The 17,601-nt window shown below is 46.8% G+C and overlaps 1 protein-coding gene across 1 annotated transcript in view; it reads right to left on the bottom strand.

Moving 5' to 3' along the window:
- The window catches only part of TTC39A (tetratricopeptide repeat domain 39A), a 50,618-nt gene extending 40,684 nt beyond the window's left edge, over positions 1-9,934 (bottom strand). Inside the window, exon 1 of the mRNA XM_070786554.1 lies at positions 9,791-9,934. Coding sequence (XP_070642655.1) covers positions 9,791-9,843 — 53 coding nt within the window. The 5' untranslated portion in view covers positions 9,844-9,934. The remainder of the gene's footprint in view (positions 1-9,790) is intronic.
- Positions 9,935-17,601: the final 7,667 nt, after the last annotated feature.

The raw sequence follows: 17,601 nt of genomic DNA, 5'->3' as shown, positions 1-17,601 counted from the left end.
ACAAAGGCAGGGGACAGAGGGAGGAGGGGCTCCAGCACCCCTGGATCAGCCCTGAGCTCCAGGATGTCAGAAAGGGAAATAGGAGGAGCCTGTAGAAGCAGCCATGTTAGAAAGAGGGCTTGGACTAGGTCCTGGAGGAGCCAGGCAGATTGGGCCCGGTGGCAGAGGGGAGAGGCTTTGGGGACAACTGTTTAAATCTAAGCAGGTTGCCTGGAAAGGTAGTGAGTTCTTATTCTGTCCATATGTGAGCAGAGGCCAGATGCTCAAAGCAAGGGCCATCACACCTCTGGGATTCTGACATAGGCATGGAAAAGCTATTTAACTACAAGGAGCAGACTATGATAACATCCACCATCATCTTTAGAAGTCTGGGTAAATAAGAATGCTACAGAAGTTGGAGGAGTCTGAGGCTTACTGGAGAAGGTGGACACAGAGTTGAGTTTTGAAGTTTATATTGTTTATACACAAGGAAGTTGTAGAAAGGATGTACCAGACGGGGACATGGGTCAAAGAGCATGGAAGTGGCAAAGGCACATTGATGACAGCTGGAGTTTGTGAAGCTGGTGAGAAGCCCAGCAATGTGTTAAAGAGGAGCCTGGGTGAGGAGGCTGGTGGAGGAGACTCAGATGGTGGTGGGGCGGGGAGTGTCTTGTCACATGCCATGCACCTTCAGGTCTCTAGGCATTGGTACACAGAGTTCCCTCTGCCTGGAACACACCTTCTTCCTTGTTATGGATTATTCATTTGTTTAACCAAGGGACAATCCAAAAGCATATAATTGATAGGCTTTTTTTAAAAAAAAGAATACAAATTTATCAATATAAAATTTAGAGGGTCCTCCCAGAGCTTTGGAAGGGGCCAAGTAAGTGAGGAGTTCTGAAGCTTTATGCTACCTTAGCTTCAAAGTAAATCTTTAGTTGTACTTGACCAACATTTATTAAAAACCTGCCATGTGTGAAAGAAAGCTCCTACTCACCCTGAAGGTTTCAGTTCAGATGCATCCTCTTCCAGGAAGCCCTTCCTCCCTAATGGGGGCAGTAGCTTCCTGGGCACACACTGCTCTAACCCATTCTGACCTCCCTATGACCTGGGGCGAACACCATCTGTGTGGTGGGGGTGGGGTGGGGTTTGTATGTGACTGTCTCTGCCATCAGACTGGGAGCCTCTGGGTCTGGTCAGACATCTCTGTGTCAGTGCCCAACTAACCACCAAAAACTTGAAAACTGGGCCTAGCACTTTACCATTTTCCTCTCAGGTAATGATTACAATAATGACTGACATTCATCACAGGCTTATTATGTGCTGTATATGTTAAGTATATAACGTGGATTATCTCATTTTAATGTACACATTTAACCACCTCTCTGAGCTTCAGTTTCTTCCTCAGTAAAATGGAAATTCTGCCTGCTTCAAAGGGTCATTTGAAGATTAAGAATTCCTATGTGTAAAATGCCCAGGATGGTGCCTGGCATGTGCTATTTAAGTGCTCTGATGCTGGTGGTGGGGGGGCCAAGGTAGATGCTATTATTCTCCACCTTGTACAGATGAAAACTGGGGCTCAGCTCTGCCTTCAGAGCTGGAACTCTGTCTACACCACAATAGTAGCAGTGATGCTGGAGCCACTCACCTGGTGGATCAGAGCATCAGAGTGGCCTATCCTTCAGGAGGGCTCCACCCAGGCAGTTCCCAGCCCCCAGGAACTCTGGCTCAGCCCCAGACCCGGCGAGTCCGTGAGTTACCATTATTTCCACCTCCCAACTCAGGTGACCTTGCTCAGGTCATCTACTAATTTCCAGGGGACCAGGAGAGCGTCTTGAGTCCTGGGTTCCTTCCTCCCCTGCCAGGGGACCTTTTTTTCTGGTGCTTTGTGCCTAGGAAATGGTGGGCCTGCTTTCCTCTTTCATTTTCTCCCCAACCAGCAAGAGCAAGCAACTGGGCTCACTGCACTTCTCAGTGGCCCTGAGAAGCCTCATATAGACTAATTCCACTGATACCATCTCTCAGCTTAAGAAGACCTTCAGGGAATTCCCTGGTGGTCATATTGTCACCCTGCTTATTTAATTTATATGCAAAGTACATCATGAGAAACGCTGGGCTGCAGGAAGCACAAGCTGGAATCAAGATTGCCGGGAGAAATATCAATACCCTCAGATATACAGATAACACCACCCTTATGGCAGAAAGTGAAGAAGAACAAAAGAGCCTCTTGAAGAAAGTGAAAAAGGAGAGTGAAAAAGTTGGCTTAAAGCTCAACATTCAGAAAACTAAGATCATGGCATCCGGTCCCATCACTTCATGGAAAATAGATGGGGAAACAGTGGAAACAGTGCCTGACTTTATTTTTCTGGGCTCCAAAATCACTGTGGATGGTGACTGCAGCAATGAAATTAAAAGACACTTGCTCCTTGGAAGAAAAGCTATGACCAACCTAGACAGCATATTCAAAAGCAGAGACATTACTTTGCCAACAAAGGTCCGTCTAGTCAAGGCTATGGTTTTTCCAGTAGTCATGTATGGATGTGAGAGTTGGACTATAAAGAAAGCTGAGCGCAGAAGAATTGATGCTTTTGAACCGTGGTGTTGGAGAAGACTCTTGAGAGTCCCTTGGACTGCAAGGAGATCTAACCAGTCCATCCTAAAGGAGATCAGTCCTGGGTGTTCATCGAAGGGACTGATGTTGAAGCTGAAGCTCCAATTCTTTGGCCACCTGATGCAGAGAGCTGACTTATTGGAAAAGACCCTGATGCTGGGAGGGATTGGGTACAGGAGGAGAAGGGGACAACAGAGGATGAGATAGCTGGATGGCATCACTGACTCAATGAACATGAGTTTGAGTGAGCTCCAGGAGTTGGTGATGGACAGGGAGGCCTGGCGTGCTACAGTTCATGGGGTCGCAAAGAGTCAGACACGAACTGAATTGAACTGAACTAGTGGTTAGGACTCAGCATTTTCACTGCTGGGGTTTGAGTTCAGTCCCCAGTCAGGGAACTTGTTTTTCAGTTGCTAAGTTGTGTCCGACTCTGTGACCCCATGGAGAGCAGCATTCTAGTCTCCTCTGTCCTCCACTATCTCCCGGAGTTTGCTCAAATTCATGTCCATCAAGTAGGTGATGCTATCTGACTAATATCCTGCAAGCTGCATGGTGTGACCAAAAAAAAAAAAAGCCTTCAATAACTAACCTCCTCAGAATGCTCTAGAAAGTTCCACAGTAGCTTTATCTCCCATCCTACAGATGAGAAAACTGAGGATTGAACCAAGCGTGACTTGGACTCAGGTCTAAGCATGCCTTAAACCAAATTTCAACTGTATCCTATACAGAAAGTGTGTGGAAATGGGTGGGGGAGATGTCACACAAATAGGGGTCTGAGCACGTGAAAAGTGATGCCACTGTAGAAGGAGCTTAAGCTGTGAAGTCAGCTCTGCCTCTGCCCCTCTGAATCTCAGTCTTCCCATCTGTAAACCTGTGGTCACAGTGGCCACCTCTCAGCCATGCTCATAAGCTTGCCAAGCATTACTCAGGGACCCCGGTCCCCTCCCCTCTTCATAGCTGCGTTTTCGGTGCCTTTCTCCAGGCCCCTCCCTTACATGGAGCATCCCACCTCCACTGTCTCTAAAACCCAGAACTACCCCTCAGACCCTAGAGCCCTCCCAACCCAGCTGAGCTGGTGACTGTGAAGCTGGTTTTCCTTAGAGTGAGTGAGTGAGCTCCACCCAGCAGGTTACAGGCTTGAGCTCGTTAATAATTCACAGGTAAACAGGCTCATCCACAAAGGGCCCTGGAAGAGGGCCAAACCAGTCACAGTTCTTCAGTATTCCCCTGAGAGAGGCCCTTAGGGAGGACTAGGCCTGCTCCTTGGGCTGCCCCCCTCCCTCCCCATGGACTCTGGTCCTCACTAGCTGTGTAATCTTGGACAAGTTACTGCCTCACTCTGGCCCTTAGTTTCTCTCTCCCCACCAAATATAAAAGGAAGAGAAGGTTGGACCAGGAGGTCAAGGGCCCTCCCTGCTCTGATGTTCTTGGTTTCTGGGATTTGAGCTCTTTTTCAAAAGTCTGGTCCCCCAGAGCTGCCAAAGGTGGCTCTAAGAAAGGAACGCCCCGTCAGGCACAAAGACCAAGAACAATTTTGAATGAAAAGAAGATGCAGAATGCTAATGAGGGGTTTCTGGCATTGAGTGGCATCCTGTCAGAGGTCAGAGCTGCAGAATCAGGAAGATCCAGCTGGACTCCCAGCCCCACCATGTCCTAGCTGTGCGGCCCCCAAGCAAGTCATTCTACTGGTTTTAGTCAGGGCAGGGAGGGAGTGTTTTTGAGAGCAGGTTTGCAAGCTGGGGCTTATACCCCACCTCTGACACCCTGGAACAGTGATCTTGTCTTTGAAATGGGGATGTTGTAAGGATTAAATGAGATAATAGACATAAAGCTCTTAGAATGGGCCTGGTCATTATTCTTTGAGCTTTAGTTTCTTCACTCATAAAGCAGGGATAACAAGACTGACATGAGCAATAAAATAAGCAAATGGACCTGAAAGAGTTTTGGAACCCTGCAAGGCTAGCCAGAGAACAGGGACTTCCCCTATGACATGCACCCAGACCTGGCCAGGACCACAAGGGCAACACCCACTGGACATCTAATACCTCCCTCAGGGCAAATGTGCCACCTCACTCACTGCTGGTCGGAGTAGAAAGTGGCACTATCTTTCTGAAGGGTAACTGGAATTATGGGCTGAGAGCCTTAGAAAGATGACCAGTAACACCTGGGCAGCAATCATATCTTAAGAAATAATCATAGACACAAAGATTTATGGTATGTGGATGTTCATCACAGTATTTCTTATAATAAAGATATAGCTGGAACTCATTTAAATGCCCATAGATAAGGAATTAGTTCAATGAATTATACTGAACTATTCTGCAGGTGCTAAATTTATAGAGAATTTATTTGCCTGGATGACTGCATTGTCCCCTGTTTTCTCTGCTCTCACCCATGTCCCTTTATTGTCTACCCTGCACACAGCTCCAGCCCTACTTGATCAGACCATGTCACTCTTCTGTTCACACCTCTGCACTGGCTCCCCATGGTGCTCAGTGCAAAAGTTAAAGTCTTCCCTAGCCCTCCTGCCCCGCTGTCTCTCTCTCTGGTGTCATCCTCCTTTACTCTCTGATTCAGCCACACTGGCCTCCTTGTTCTTCTCCAAATATGTCAGGCATGCTACCACCTTGGGCCATGGTATCCTCACCAGGGGTTTAGAATCGGAGGGGCCACACGGTGCCTCCCACATCAGAGCCCTCTCCCACCCTGTGCAGCTGCCCTTGGCCAAAGCAGGTAAATCAGAATCCTGGGGTCAGGAGCTTCAAGAACATAAAACTTGGCATTTTAAATCATGAGTCTGACGATCACAGATGCCTCAACTCACAGAATCTGAGAATCCCATAGTTGAAAATTCAGCACTGGCCTTGAGCCCAGATCCAGAGCCAAGGAAGGGACCCCTTAACAGCCCAAGGATTCCAGTCATCAAATTTGACACTCCCTATCTGGAGGCATCTTAGAGCTCCTTGAACTCAGGCTCAAACTGAGAGTAGGAAACCTGTCCACGGCAGCCCCAGCAGGCCCCTGGCCTCTTCAGCAAGGTCCCTCCATCCCTGGGGCAGCCATCTGTCCCACAGCAGCTCTGCCACTGAATTACTCTCTTAAAAGCATTCTGCCTGCTTGCACTTCCTCTCCTACAGGAGCAGCCATGGTGGGGGGCATGTACTGGTATGACTAGTAAGGGACTTTGTTTGTAGGCCAAGGAGGTGGCCGTCACTATATTAAGAAGCACAGGCATCATTTCCCTCTTCTAACAGTTCCCGGCTTCCCAGTTCTGGTGCCTACAATCACACCATTGGCTCCCAAACCTTCCTTTTTTTTTTTTTTTTTTTTTTTAAAGATTCATTTATTTATTTATTTTAGACTGTGCCGGGTCTTTGTTGCTGCACACAGGCTTTCTCTAGCTGTGGTGAGCGGGGGCTCCTCTTCATTGTGGTGGCTTCTCATTGCTGCGGCTTCTCTTGTTGTGGAGCACGGGCTCTAGACACACAGGCTTTAGTAGTTGTGGCATGTGGGCTCAGTATTTGAGGCTCATGGGCTTAGTTGCTCTGTGGCATGTGGGATCTTCCTGGACCAGGGGCTGAACTTGGTCCCCTACATTGGAAGGCCGATTCTTAACCACTAGACCACCAGGGAAGCCACTAAACCTTTCTGAATCCCCTCTGTTCAACGCAAATACCATAGACCGAGGATTCCCTTGTAGCAGTGAACTCACATTTACTGATCACCAAATCTGCCCCAGTGGCTGTCTGTCAGGTCCTTTACCAATGTGGCTTCACCAGGTCTTGCCACCGCTCAGTGAGCAGCTATTGTTTCACAGATGAGTAAACTGAGGCTCACGTGGGTCAGGCAGCTGAATCAGGGTCATAGAGCCAGTATGTACATGATAAAGCGGGGGCTGAGCACCTTCCCAAGCCCTTTACCCTTTGGCCAGGCTGTGGGAGACAAGGCAGCGTGGTGGGTGAGGGCCGAGGGTGAAGAAGTCACAGGCCTCAAGCTGAGAGAATGGAGACCCGGTTTGTTGCCTCAGGTGAGAGACTCTGTAAGGGCATCTGGGAGTCAGAATTTTCTGGGTATTTGTGACCACCAAGTTCCAGCTGAGGTAGAAAGCCAGGCGTGTTCAGGTCCTCACCTACACTTCTCACTTAGGGGGCTACAAGACATAGCACAACTGGGTTCTTACAGGAGGGCAGGCGGGCAAGAAATCCACATGGACCCAGCTGCTCCTCATCCCCTCAGCCAAGCAATCTCACCCTCGTCATAAATCATGCCCCCATGTTCTCATCAAAACCGAAGCATACTGTGCTGGGCTTCAAGGACATGGGGGTAGATGAACCCTGTCCCTTCTTCATATGTACAGGGGAGACAGAAGGGGGTGACCATGACCCAGTGTTAAAATGCTCTGTCTTCTCAGCAATATCCTTTCTCCACGGGTAGCAGGGTCAGCTTTAAATATGTAAATCCCCTCCCTAATGCCCTCTGCTCCTGCTGCTGCTGCTGCTGCTGCTGCTGCTGCTGCTGCTAAGTCACTTCTGTTGTGTCTCCCAATACACAATAAAATCCAAACTCTGCCTTCTTCTGGGTAGCCTGCCTCCTGAATCCTCAATGACACACATACCTCTCTGTTCTTCAGACACATCTCAGGCTTTGACAGGAAATGTCCTCACTGCTGGAAATGCTTTGGGCATAATGGATTTTACTGTCCATCACATTGCTTTATTTTAAGCCACATACACGTGTGTGTGTGTGCATGTGTTTGTGCTCAGTCATGTCTGACTCTGTTACCCCATGGACTGTAGCCCTCCAGGATTATGTCCACAGGATTATCCCAGCAAGAATACTGGAGTGGTTTGCCATTTCCTCATGGCTGAATCACTTTGTTATACACCAGAATCTAAATACAACATTGTAAATCAACTATACTTCAATTAAAACAAACACACAAACAAAAATACCCAGAAAAATCAAACCTATGATATTAGAAGTCAGGATAGTAGTTACCTTTGTGGGCTTGCCCCTGGGAGGGGCACAAGGGAGACACTGGGGGTGGTAATGGTCTGTGTCCTAATCTGGGTGCTGGTTACATGGGTACTGGTTACCTTGTGAAGAGTCATTGAGCTCTGTACACTTAAAGTGTGTGCATTTTTCTGTATGTATGCTACCCTTGAATTAAAAGTTTAATAGTAAAAAAAATTTAAAGAAAAGAGGTCATCTAAAGTTGAATCTTATGGGGTGACTGTCAGGAGTGGTAGATGGCATTCCAGGCAGAGGTAGCCCTGAGCAGCTTAGCACAGTTGTGAGAGTCCTACAAAGCCAGCCGTTGTTGCTGGACCAGAATGAGGGTCACGGAGTGATAGGAAGTGGGCCTGGGCAGGTCACAGCCCCTCCCCTGGAGAGTCTTGACCTTTCACCACTAAGTGATAGAAAGCCACAGAAGAGTTTTAAAACAGGAGAAAAGGGAACCCTCTTACACTGTTGGTGGGAATGCAAACTAGTACAGCCACTATGGAGAACAGTGTGGAAATTCCTTAAAAAACTGGAAATAGAACTGCCTTATGATCCAGCAATCCCACTGCTAGGCATACACACTGAGGAAACCAGAAGGGAAAGAGACACGTGTACCCCAATGTTCATTGCAGCACTGTTTATAATAGCCAGGACATGGAAGCAACCTAGATGTCCATCAGCAGATGAATGGATAAGAAAGCAGTGGTACATATACACAATGGAGTATTACTCAGCCATTAAAAAGAATACATTTGAATCAGTTCTAATGAGGTGGATGAAACTGGAGCCTATTATACAGAGTGAAGTAAGCCAGAAGGAAAAACATCAATATAGTATACTAACGCATATATATGGAATTTAGAAAGATGGTAACAATAACCCGGTGTACGAGACAGCAAAAGAGACACTGATGTATAGAACAGTCTTATGGACTCTGTGGGAGAGGGAGAGGGTGGGAAGATTTGGGAGAATGACATTGAAGCCTGTAAAATATCATGTAAGAAACGAGTTGCCAGTCCAGGTTCGATGCAGGATACTGGATGCCTGGGGCTAGTGCACTGGGATGACCCAGAGGGATGGTATGGGGAGGGAGGAGTGAGGAGGGTTCAGGATGGGGAACACATGTATACCTGTGGTGGATTCATTTTGATATTTGGCAAAACTAATACAATTATGTAAAGTTTAAAAATAAAATAAAAAAAAAAAAAGAAGGCAGAGTTTTAAAACAGAAAAATGACATGGTCTGGTTTTTGATTTAGAAAAGACCAGTCTGAAGGATGGTCAGGAAATGTAAAAGTTAGGGGCTGTTGCAATAGTCCAAGAGGAATGTACAGCTTCGAGAGTCATCAAGAAGCTAAAATCAGCAGAGCTTGGAGACCAGGGTGGAGGTGAGGGAGGGAGGTGACAGAGATGACTCCCAGATTCCAGGCTTGGGCAACTCAGTGGATGACTATGCCCTTCACTGAGATGGGAACACAGGAGGAACAGGTTTGAGGGTGGGATGTGAAGTTTGATTTGGGGCTTTCTGAGTTTGATGTGCCAACAGGACAGTCAGATTGCCCTTCTCCAGGGCGTAGCAGGGTGAGCTTTAAATATACAAAAGAAAGGAATTTGGGGTCAAAGCTCAGAAGAGAGGCCAGGGCTGTCCCCTCTTCCCCTTCTCATGAGAACACATCTGGAGATACCAACTCACCCAGGAGTTGGGGGTAACACACAGGGTGATGACATACCCCTGAAGGGCTGACTGGGAGGAGCTGTGGTGCACATGGATGCCCACTTGGACCTAGGATTTCCCTCCAAACTGCTGCCCCAGATGTGGAGGGTGAGGGATGTGAGCAGCCCTGCTGGAGGAGAGGCGCAGCTGCCCACACCTGACTCCCAGTACGGCCCAGGTCCAGCTCACCTGAGTTGCCCTCACCGGTGAAGCACCGGAAGCGGGGCTTGGGGTGATGGGTGGCATCTCTTCCCTCCCAAGCCCAGCCCTGCTAGGGGCCATAACACCGAGCACGCGGCACGTGGGGCGGGTGGTGGTGAGAGGCAGTGGGCTGCCCCTCCCGGGGCCCTCCGGCCGTTACCCCGCGCCCAGCAACCCGCACGCTGCCGTCGCCTGCTGTGTCCCGTCAGCTGTCCCTCTGTCGGCTGCCGTCCCGCAGTCCCACTCGCGCCTCCCGCCGAGTCCCCACCCCCGCCTGGTACCTGTAGTCGCTTTTCCCGGGGGCCGCCCCCTTCCAGGCGGTCAGAAAGGCCATGGACGCGGGCCCGACTCGGAGGGGGCGCGGGCGGCCCCTCGCGGCGGCGGCTGCAGTAGCTGCGGCTCGGGTGGCTGCACCTGGACGGAGTGGGCGGGGCGGGCCCCGTGGCTCCTCCCCGCCCGGCCGGGCGCCTCCCTGCCTGACCGGGGCGTTGGTGTCCAAGAGCCGACCTGCGGTCCCAGGGCGAGAGCACTCCCGTCCACGGCCGTCGAGACAATGAGAAACTGAGCCTCCTCCCCCCACCCTAGGGATTTGTCCAAGGTCACACAGAGAGCCAGTGGCAGCGCTAGGACCTACCCCGGGCGCCTCCACTCCCAGTATTGAGCCCGTACTCCGTATCGAGGGGTGATGGCGTCACCAATGCCTTTCCCACCTGCCTAAGTGCAGAACCGGCCTTGCCAGGGCTGTACCTGAATGGGGTCAGGGGCTTGGCGCTGTCCTCAAAGTGCAGGGCACAGAGCAGGAGGGGCGGGCAAGGAGCGGACAGGAGGACAGGAGTGTGGGAGTGCAGGCTGCTAGCGGAGCAAGGCCCTGGGACATGGCCCTGCTCACAGACTTCTGGCTCCCTGCCCCTGTTGGAGGTGGGAGACAGAGGCGACTGAATCTGTCTCCAGCACATACTTTCTTTGGAACCCCATATTTTGTCTTAGGTAATGTACCTTTTCACTTTTTATTTAAAAACAGTAATAAATAGAAGAATCAGCTCTGGAGCAAGTGAGCCCCTGGCAGTGCAGCCCAGCAGGTTGCATGGGGGTGGGGAGGGTGGGAGCTCGACTAAGGGTGAGGAGCAACGGAGCAGCTTGAGGTAATGGAGAAGGATCACTCCAAGGTGGAGTGTGTAGGATGGATTCAGGGGTCCCTGGAGACTTCTCTCTGTGAGGGAGTAGGGGGAGGTGAACAAAGGTCAGGCGGGCAAGATGGCAATGGGACCAGTTCTGTCTCCCTTTGGGCTGGGTCTGTATCCTAGGTCTTGAGCAACACAATTGATACATCAAATGGTGACTAATTGTAATGTGCCAAACCCTAAGCCAGGTGTTTTATACAAATTTTCATTTAATTTCATCTTATTAAATACTCACCCCCCATTTCAGTTGATGAAACTGAGGTTCAGAATGGTTCGCTGACTTCCCTGAGACCAAGCCTTACAAGATCTGTCTGCTCCATCTGGTGCTCCCCCAATCCTGCCTGTGGCCTACAGGTGGGCAGGGCACGGAGTGGGAGTCCTGGTCAAAGCAGAGGGCAGAAGCCTCAAGGCTCACCTGGGCAGTTTCTCTCACTTTTCCTTAATAAGCAGCAGAGAAAATACAACCTTTTCCCCTTTCTCTGAGCACTCATGTCATGGTCTTGGCAGATCAACAAGGGCCCGAGAATGCTGCCTATCTGACCACAAAGCCAGAGCTTCCAGATCTGGAAATTCCAGTTACAGTGTACTCAGGAACCCAAACCCCTCGGCTCACAGAGCTTTTTGCCCAGTCTGGCAGCACTGGGCACTGCAGATAGCCAACTTCCTCCTGGGCTTGCAGGCATAAAGACTACAGGAGCTCAGATGGTCTGGTCTCCTACAGGCACCAAGCCCAGTATAATCCTGAGTGGGATTTAAGGCCCACCCAGCCACCAAGCCCACAACCACCACTACTTCCTATAGGAAGCCTTCCTGTATCTCCCAATGGAGGACTAGCTCCCTCTTCAGAGATTTTCTCTCAGAGCATTTAGCACTATATATTTTTTTAATCCTTATATTGATTATCGATGACCATATTAGTTCCACTCTTTCAGATTTCTATCTGAAGGTACAGAGAATGTCTCGCATTTGTGTCTTCCACGGAGCCTAACACCATTGTTACACATAGTAGATGCTCATTACTGAGAGAATGAGGGACCTAATATTTATCAAGTTTCTACTTAGTGGCAGACACTATGCTGAAGGCATTTACATACACTACCTCTATTCTAGGCAACTCTGCTTTGAGAATATTTGAGTCAGTTTAGAAATGTTCCTGAGATCAAATTAGGAACTGGGGGGAATTCTCTGGAGGTTCAGTGGTTAGGACTCGGAACTTTCACTGATGGGGGAGGGTTCAATTCCTGGTCAAGAAACTAAAGATTCCCACAAGCTGAGTAGGGTGGCCAAAGAAGGGGCGGTGGGGGGAGAACTGGGATTCAATCCAAGGGTTCTCAAACTTCATGGCTTGTTTCCTGTTCTTCTTTGACACTGGACAGCTTCATCATCATATTATTTTCATCACCATCATTTACTTATAACTTTGTTGGGCATTATTCTAAAACCTTCTTATGTACCAACTCATTTCATCCTCAAAATAATCCTAACAGGTATGTCCTTTTACAACCTCAATTTCTATAGTTGAGAAAATGAAGCAGAGGATTAAGCAATCCACTGAAATAACAAAGGCTGGTTAAGTGGTGGAGCTAGGACTCAACCCAAGCAGCCAGACTACAGTCTGTATCTTAATCCCAGTCCCAGTCGGCCTGCCACCCAAGATTTTAGAATGCACATAGTATTTATGAACCACTTTCCCAAAGTTTATCTTATTTTGAATCTCACGTCCCCACCCCCTATCCCTCAAGGTATAGCAGGTTTTATTAATATTCTTTCCCGTGCTCTGGAGCCAGACTGCCTGGGTTAGAATCTTGGCCTAATCACTTGATAGCTGCTTTTGACTCCAGGCAAATTACTTAACCTCTCTGTGCTTCAGTTTTCTCATCAGTAAAATGAGGATACCACCACCACCTACCACAAGTGTTGTTGTGAGGACTAAATGAGTTGATGCAAACAAGAGAATAATGCTGGACAATGTGTGATAGTTTTATCCAGAACCAGTGGGGAACATTCAGTATCAATAAACTTTCAAGATAACTTTATTCCCTTAATCATATACAGACATTTTCCTAAAATTTTTTTTTCTGTCTTCTTAAAACACAGAAATGACGGCTCTTACTTGGTGAGTATCTGCCATGTAGCAGGAATGAAGACTTTATATTCATCATCTTTAATCTTCACAACAACCCTGTGAAGTAACTGTAATCCCCACTGAAGACCAGAGAAGTTAAAGAGATTTACCCAAAGTCACACAGCTAGCAAACAGTAAGGCCAGGAATCTTTTCAGGAAGCTGAGCTGGTCGGGGTCTTCTTTGAGAACATCAGTTCTTGCTTAGGGCCCAGGGTTGCTGTGTTTGGTATCTGTTGACACTCAGGCTCAAAGGGCCTTAGAAGGCCACAGATGCAAAAGGCAGCCTGGTGTGCTGGAACAACAGGTCTCAAAGTCAATGCACCTGGGCTGGGGTCTTGGCCAAGTCATTTCCATCTCTCTATACAACATGTTTTCTATCTGTGATAGTGTTGTGAGCATTAAGTAGGGTAATGCATACTAAACACCTTAGAGACAGGCTCAGAGATGGTCCTTAGTGTCAGCTACTTTTCCTTGTCTCTTTTCCTTTTTACGAAATAACTCAGTCCTCTCAAGTTTTGACTCCAGAGGAAATAGAAAGGAGAGGCTGAAATTAATCTCTCAGGTCTTGGACAGCTGAACACATTCTGTACACTTATTGCAGAGGAGAAGAAAAATAAATCAGGTCTTTCAGCAAAGATACACCTTCCCTCCATAAGATAATCCTTTACATTATTAACCTGTATATACATTAGGACTCATATTTCTTACTTGAAAAGAGCACTTAAAAAAATGACTTTCATTTTATCTTGTGACCTGGTATATATTAACAAATTCTATTTCACAATTTTTAAAATGCTAATTATTAACATACTAAAAAATCTACGAGTGTAATATAAGGTTTGCTTCAACATAATCTGAAAGGGAACTGGGTAGGAACATACAAAAAAGATTGGACATGAACTGATATTCATTGAAGCTGAGTATTGGTACATGCGTGTTCGTTCTAATTTACAGGCATACCTCATTTTACTGTTCTCTGCTGTATTGTACTTTGCAGATATTATGCTTTTTACAAATTAAAGGTCTGTAGCAACTGACTCGATGGACACGAGTCTGGGTGAACTCCGGGAGTTGGTGATGGACAGGGAGGCCTGGTGTGCTGCGATTCATGGGGTCGCAAAGAGTCGGACACGACTGAGCGACTGAACTGAACTGAACTGAACTGAGCAACCCTGCATAGAGCAAGTCTATGGGCTCAATTTCTCTACGGCATTTGCTCACTTTGTGTCTCTGTGTCACAGTCTGGCAATTCTTGCAATATTTCAAACTTTTTCATTATTATTATTATACTTGTGATGGTGGTCTGTGATCTTTGATGGAACCATTGTAATTGTTTTGGCATTTCTTAGCAATAAAGTATTTTAAAATTAGGGTAGGTACATTGTTTTCCTAGATACAATGCTACTGCACACTTCAAATAAACTACAATGTAGTATAAACACAACTTTTATATACACGTGATTCACTTTATTGTGACATTCACTTTAGGTGGTCTGGAACCAAGTGCCTGTACTACTCTGTTTCCATTTTCTCCATGCTGCTGGCTGCACTAAACTGATTTCACAACCCAACTAAGAAGTTACGACCTACCTGTTGAAAAACATCAAGTTAGAGAGTAAAATTATGCACAATCTATAAAAGGATTCTATATACTACAATCATATTAGAGTGGCTGTGTTTCCTTCAAGTGGCATTTTCTCAAGATTTGTTTAAAGGGAGTAAAGAAAACACATATTATGTGGTCAACCCACTACTGATTCAATACCAGTCAGAAATTAAAAGTTATTAAGGAAAAGCCTTCAAGGGGTTAGGCTATGAACCTTAATGTGACGGGGATCAGTGGATGTTTTACTACAAGGGTGATAAGGCAGATTTAGATTCTATAAGAATCTGACTGCCACACGGAGGATGGTCTGGAAGCAGAGAGAAAAACAGAGATTGGTGGCAAGGAGATTTGGAAGCTTAAGCAAAAACCTGAAGAGATGATGGAGACCTGAGCTGGGGAAGTGCCGCAGGAGACGGAGGGGTCAGATTTGAGAGATACTTAGAAGGCAGAGTTGTGAGGATGGTTTGGAGGCGGATGAGTCAAGGAGAAAGCCTGGCACATATACACTCAATAAATGATAATGATCAAAGAGAGGGTGAGGTCAGAGCCCAGGGAGTGAGATGTTTCAGTAAGAACTCAGAAACGGGAAACTCAGCCTTAGGAGGAGCTAAATATATAGCCCACATATGTGATGAAAGCAGGAAATGCCAAGTCACCCCAAAGAGACTTTATAGCTACCCAACCAGCCAAACCAGGCTGTAGCCTGATTAAACACATTAGTCTTAAGAACATGTTCATCCAACGAGGCTGCAGAGTGAGGAGCCTCATAGGCAGGAGGCATTCAAGCATGGGTAGAGAAGAGTCTTTTTCAACTAAGTGTGGGCGTCACAAGCCCTAGGGCAACATTTACTGGAAACTGACATTTTGGTCTTTACAGCAGTCCCTGAGAACTTGCTTAACATGAGCTCTGTCTCTTTTACTGATGAAAATCAGGTTTCTAAACTTGAAGGTCAGACTTTGGATAAGGTTGAATTCACTAAGTAATGAACGTCCCTTAAATGAGGCTTGCCAGGAGACTGTCTGCCAGTCTTTTACAATCAGCAGAGCCCTGCCATCAAACGATGTGGGCTTGTTAAAAATGCGTTGTTTGCTGTTGTTAAATTTTGACAGTTGCCATCTATGCTTTTACTAATGCTAGGAGCAGAATACTGTGTCCTAGAGATACCCCGTCTGGGAAGTCTTTCCCAATCCTCTCAGTCAGAAATATTCTCTCCTTCCTCTGGGTGTCCCAGCACATCTATTGTAATCCTCAGTGTGCAGTGCCATGAAATTAACTCTAAGTAACATCTGTCTCCCCTACAGACGTGTTGCACCCTGAGGGCAAGGCTCTGACCCAGCACAGTACCCAGAACACAGTACACCTTAGCAAAGGTGAATGGAATGATAATGATCTTCTCGTTGTACATTTCCAAAACTCAGATAACGAGGGGCTTTATGGCAGTGAGAGGTACACTACTGAGCCATACATCAAGTGTTTTAATGTAAGTTTTGTTCAGCAGAGCAGTGATTGGAGCATGGATTCTGGAGCTAGACTGCCTGGGCTTAAATCCTAGTTCTGACACTTTTTAGCTCTGTGATTTGGGCAAGTTGTTTAATCTTTTGTACCTTAGCTTTCTCATCTGTAAACTGCAAATAACAGCACCTAACTTAAAGGAATGTTATGGAGATTAACATGAGTCAGTGTATAGACCTTCCTTGACTTATAATGGGGTTATATCCCCATAAACCCATCATAAATTGGAAATATTTGAGTCAAAAATGCATTTAACACACCGAACATCAGAGCTTGGCCTAGTCTACCTTAAACATGCTCAGAACACTTAATGTAACGTTATGCGATGTAAGAACACTTATACTTACCTATAGTTTGGCAAACTTGTCTAACACAAAACCTATTTATAACAAAGTGTTGAATATCTCATATAACTTATTGAATATTATAGTGAAAGTGAAAAACAGAATGTCTGTCAGGATACTCGATGGTCTTAAGTGTATCGGTTGTTCACCCTTGTGATTGTGAAGTGGACTGGGAGGTGGGCTGCTGCCCAGCAATTTAGCAGCAGCAGCAGCAGTCTGGGTAAAGGTAAAAATTCAGAATTCAAGGTATGATTCCTACTGAATACGTATTACTTTTGCACCATCTTAAAGTAGAAAAATTTTAAGTTGAACCAGCATAAGCTGGGGACTGTCTGTATATTAAAGTGCTTCAAATAGTACTGGCATATAATAAGTGCTGTAAGCTTGCAATTATTATTATTTTTTAAAACTCTCTTTATGCACAAGGAAGATTAGAGGTACTTCACACTATGAAGCAGAAGCCACAGGTCAAGAACAGAGTGACCAGGTGCAACAGCACTGCAAACTCAATGAGTAGATCTATTAATAATAAGACATGTATTTGGACAAAGAGACCTGGAAGTCAGCCTCTATTCTAGTGGTTCTCAAAGTGAGGTTCAGCAACTTTAGCTTTATCTGAGAACTTCTCAGAAATTCAGATTCTTAGGTCCCACTCTAGACCTATTGAAATCACAAGCTTGTGGATGGGGTCCATAATCTGTACTTGAACAAGGGCTGATGCTCGCTGAAGTTGACATCCACTCCTTTTCACTCACCACCCACATCTAATCAAACCCTGCGTGCATGCTAAGTCGCTTCAGTTGTGTCTGACTCTTTGCGACCCTATGGACTGCAGCATGCCAGGCTCCTCTGTCCATGGGATTCTCCAGGCAAGAATACTGGAGTGGGTTGCCATGCCCTCCTCCAGGGGATCTTCCCCACCCAGGGATGAAACCAGTGTTGCTTTTGTCTCCTGCACTGCCAGGCAGGTTCTTTAACACTAGCGCCACATGTAAAGGCCTGTTTGTTTTCTTAAATAAGTCCCTTTCTCTCAGTCCTCAGCCACAGTCATATTTTAGGTACTTACCATCTCATGTGAATGACTCCAATAGCCTTCACCTGCTCTCCCTGCCTTACCTGGCTTCCTCCTAAAGTAATTCTCCAGATCACCACCAATGAGTTCTTTCTACACACAAACACTTCACTTTTGGCCACAAACCTACTCAACCCACACTGAATGAGACTTTAGCACGTGCTGTTTGCTAGCACACTGTACCGTGTTCTACACTTTCACTCTATACAACTGGGGCCTCTGCCTAGAATGCCTGTCCCTTCATCTGTGTG

The sequence above is a fragment of the Bos indicus genome, chromosome 3, assembly GCF_029378745.1.
Source record: "Bos indicus isolate NIAB-ARS_2022 breed Sahiwal x Tharparkar chromosome 3, NIAB-ARS_B.indTharparkar_mat_pri_1.0, whole genome shotgun sequence".
NCBI classification, from domain to species: Eukaryota; Metazoa; Chordata; class Mammalia; order Artiodactyla; family Bovidae; genus Bos; species Bos indicus.
Note: the sequence above shows the minus strand (reverse complement) of the source record. Positions and strands in the feature narration are given on the sequence as shown.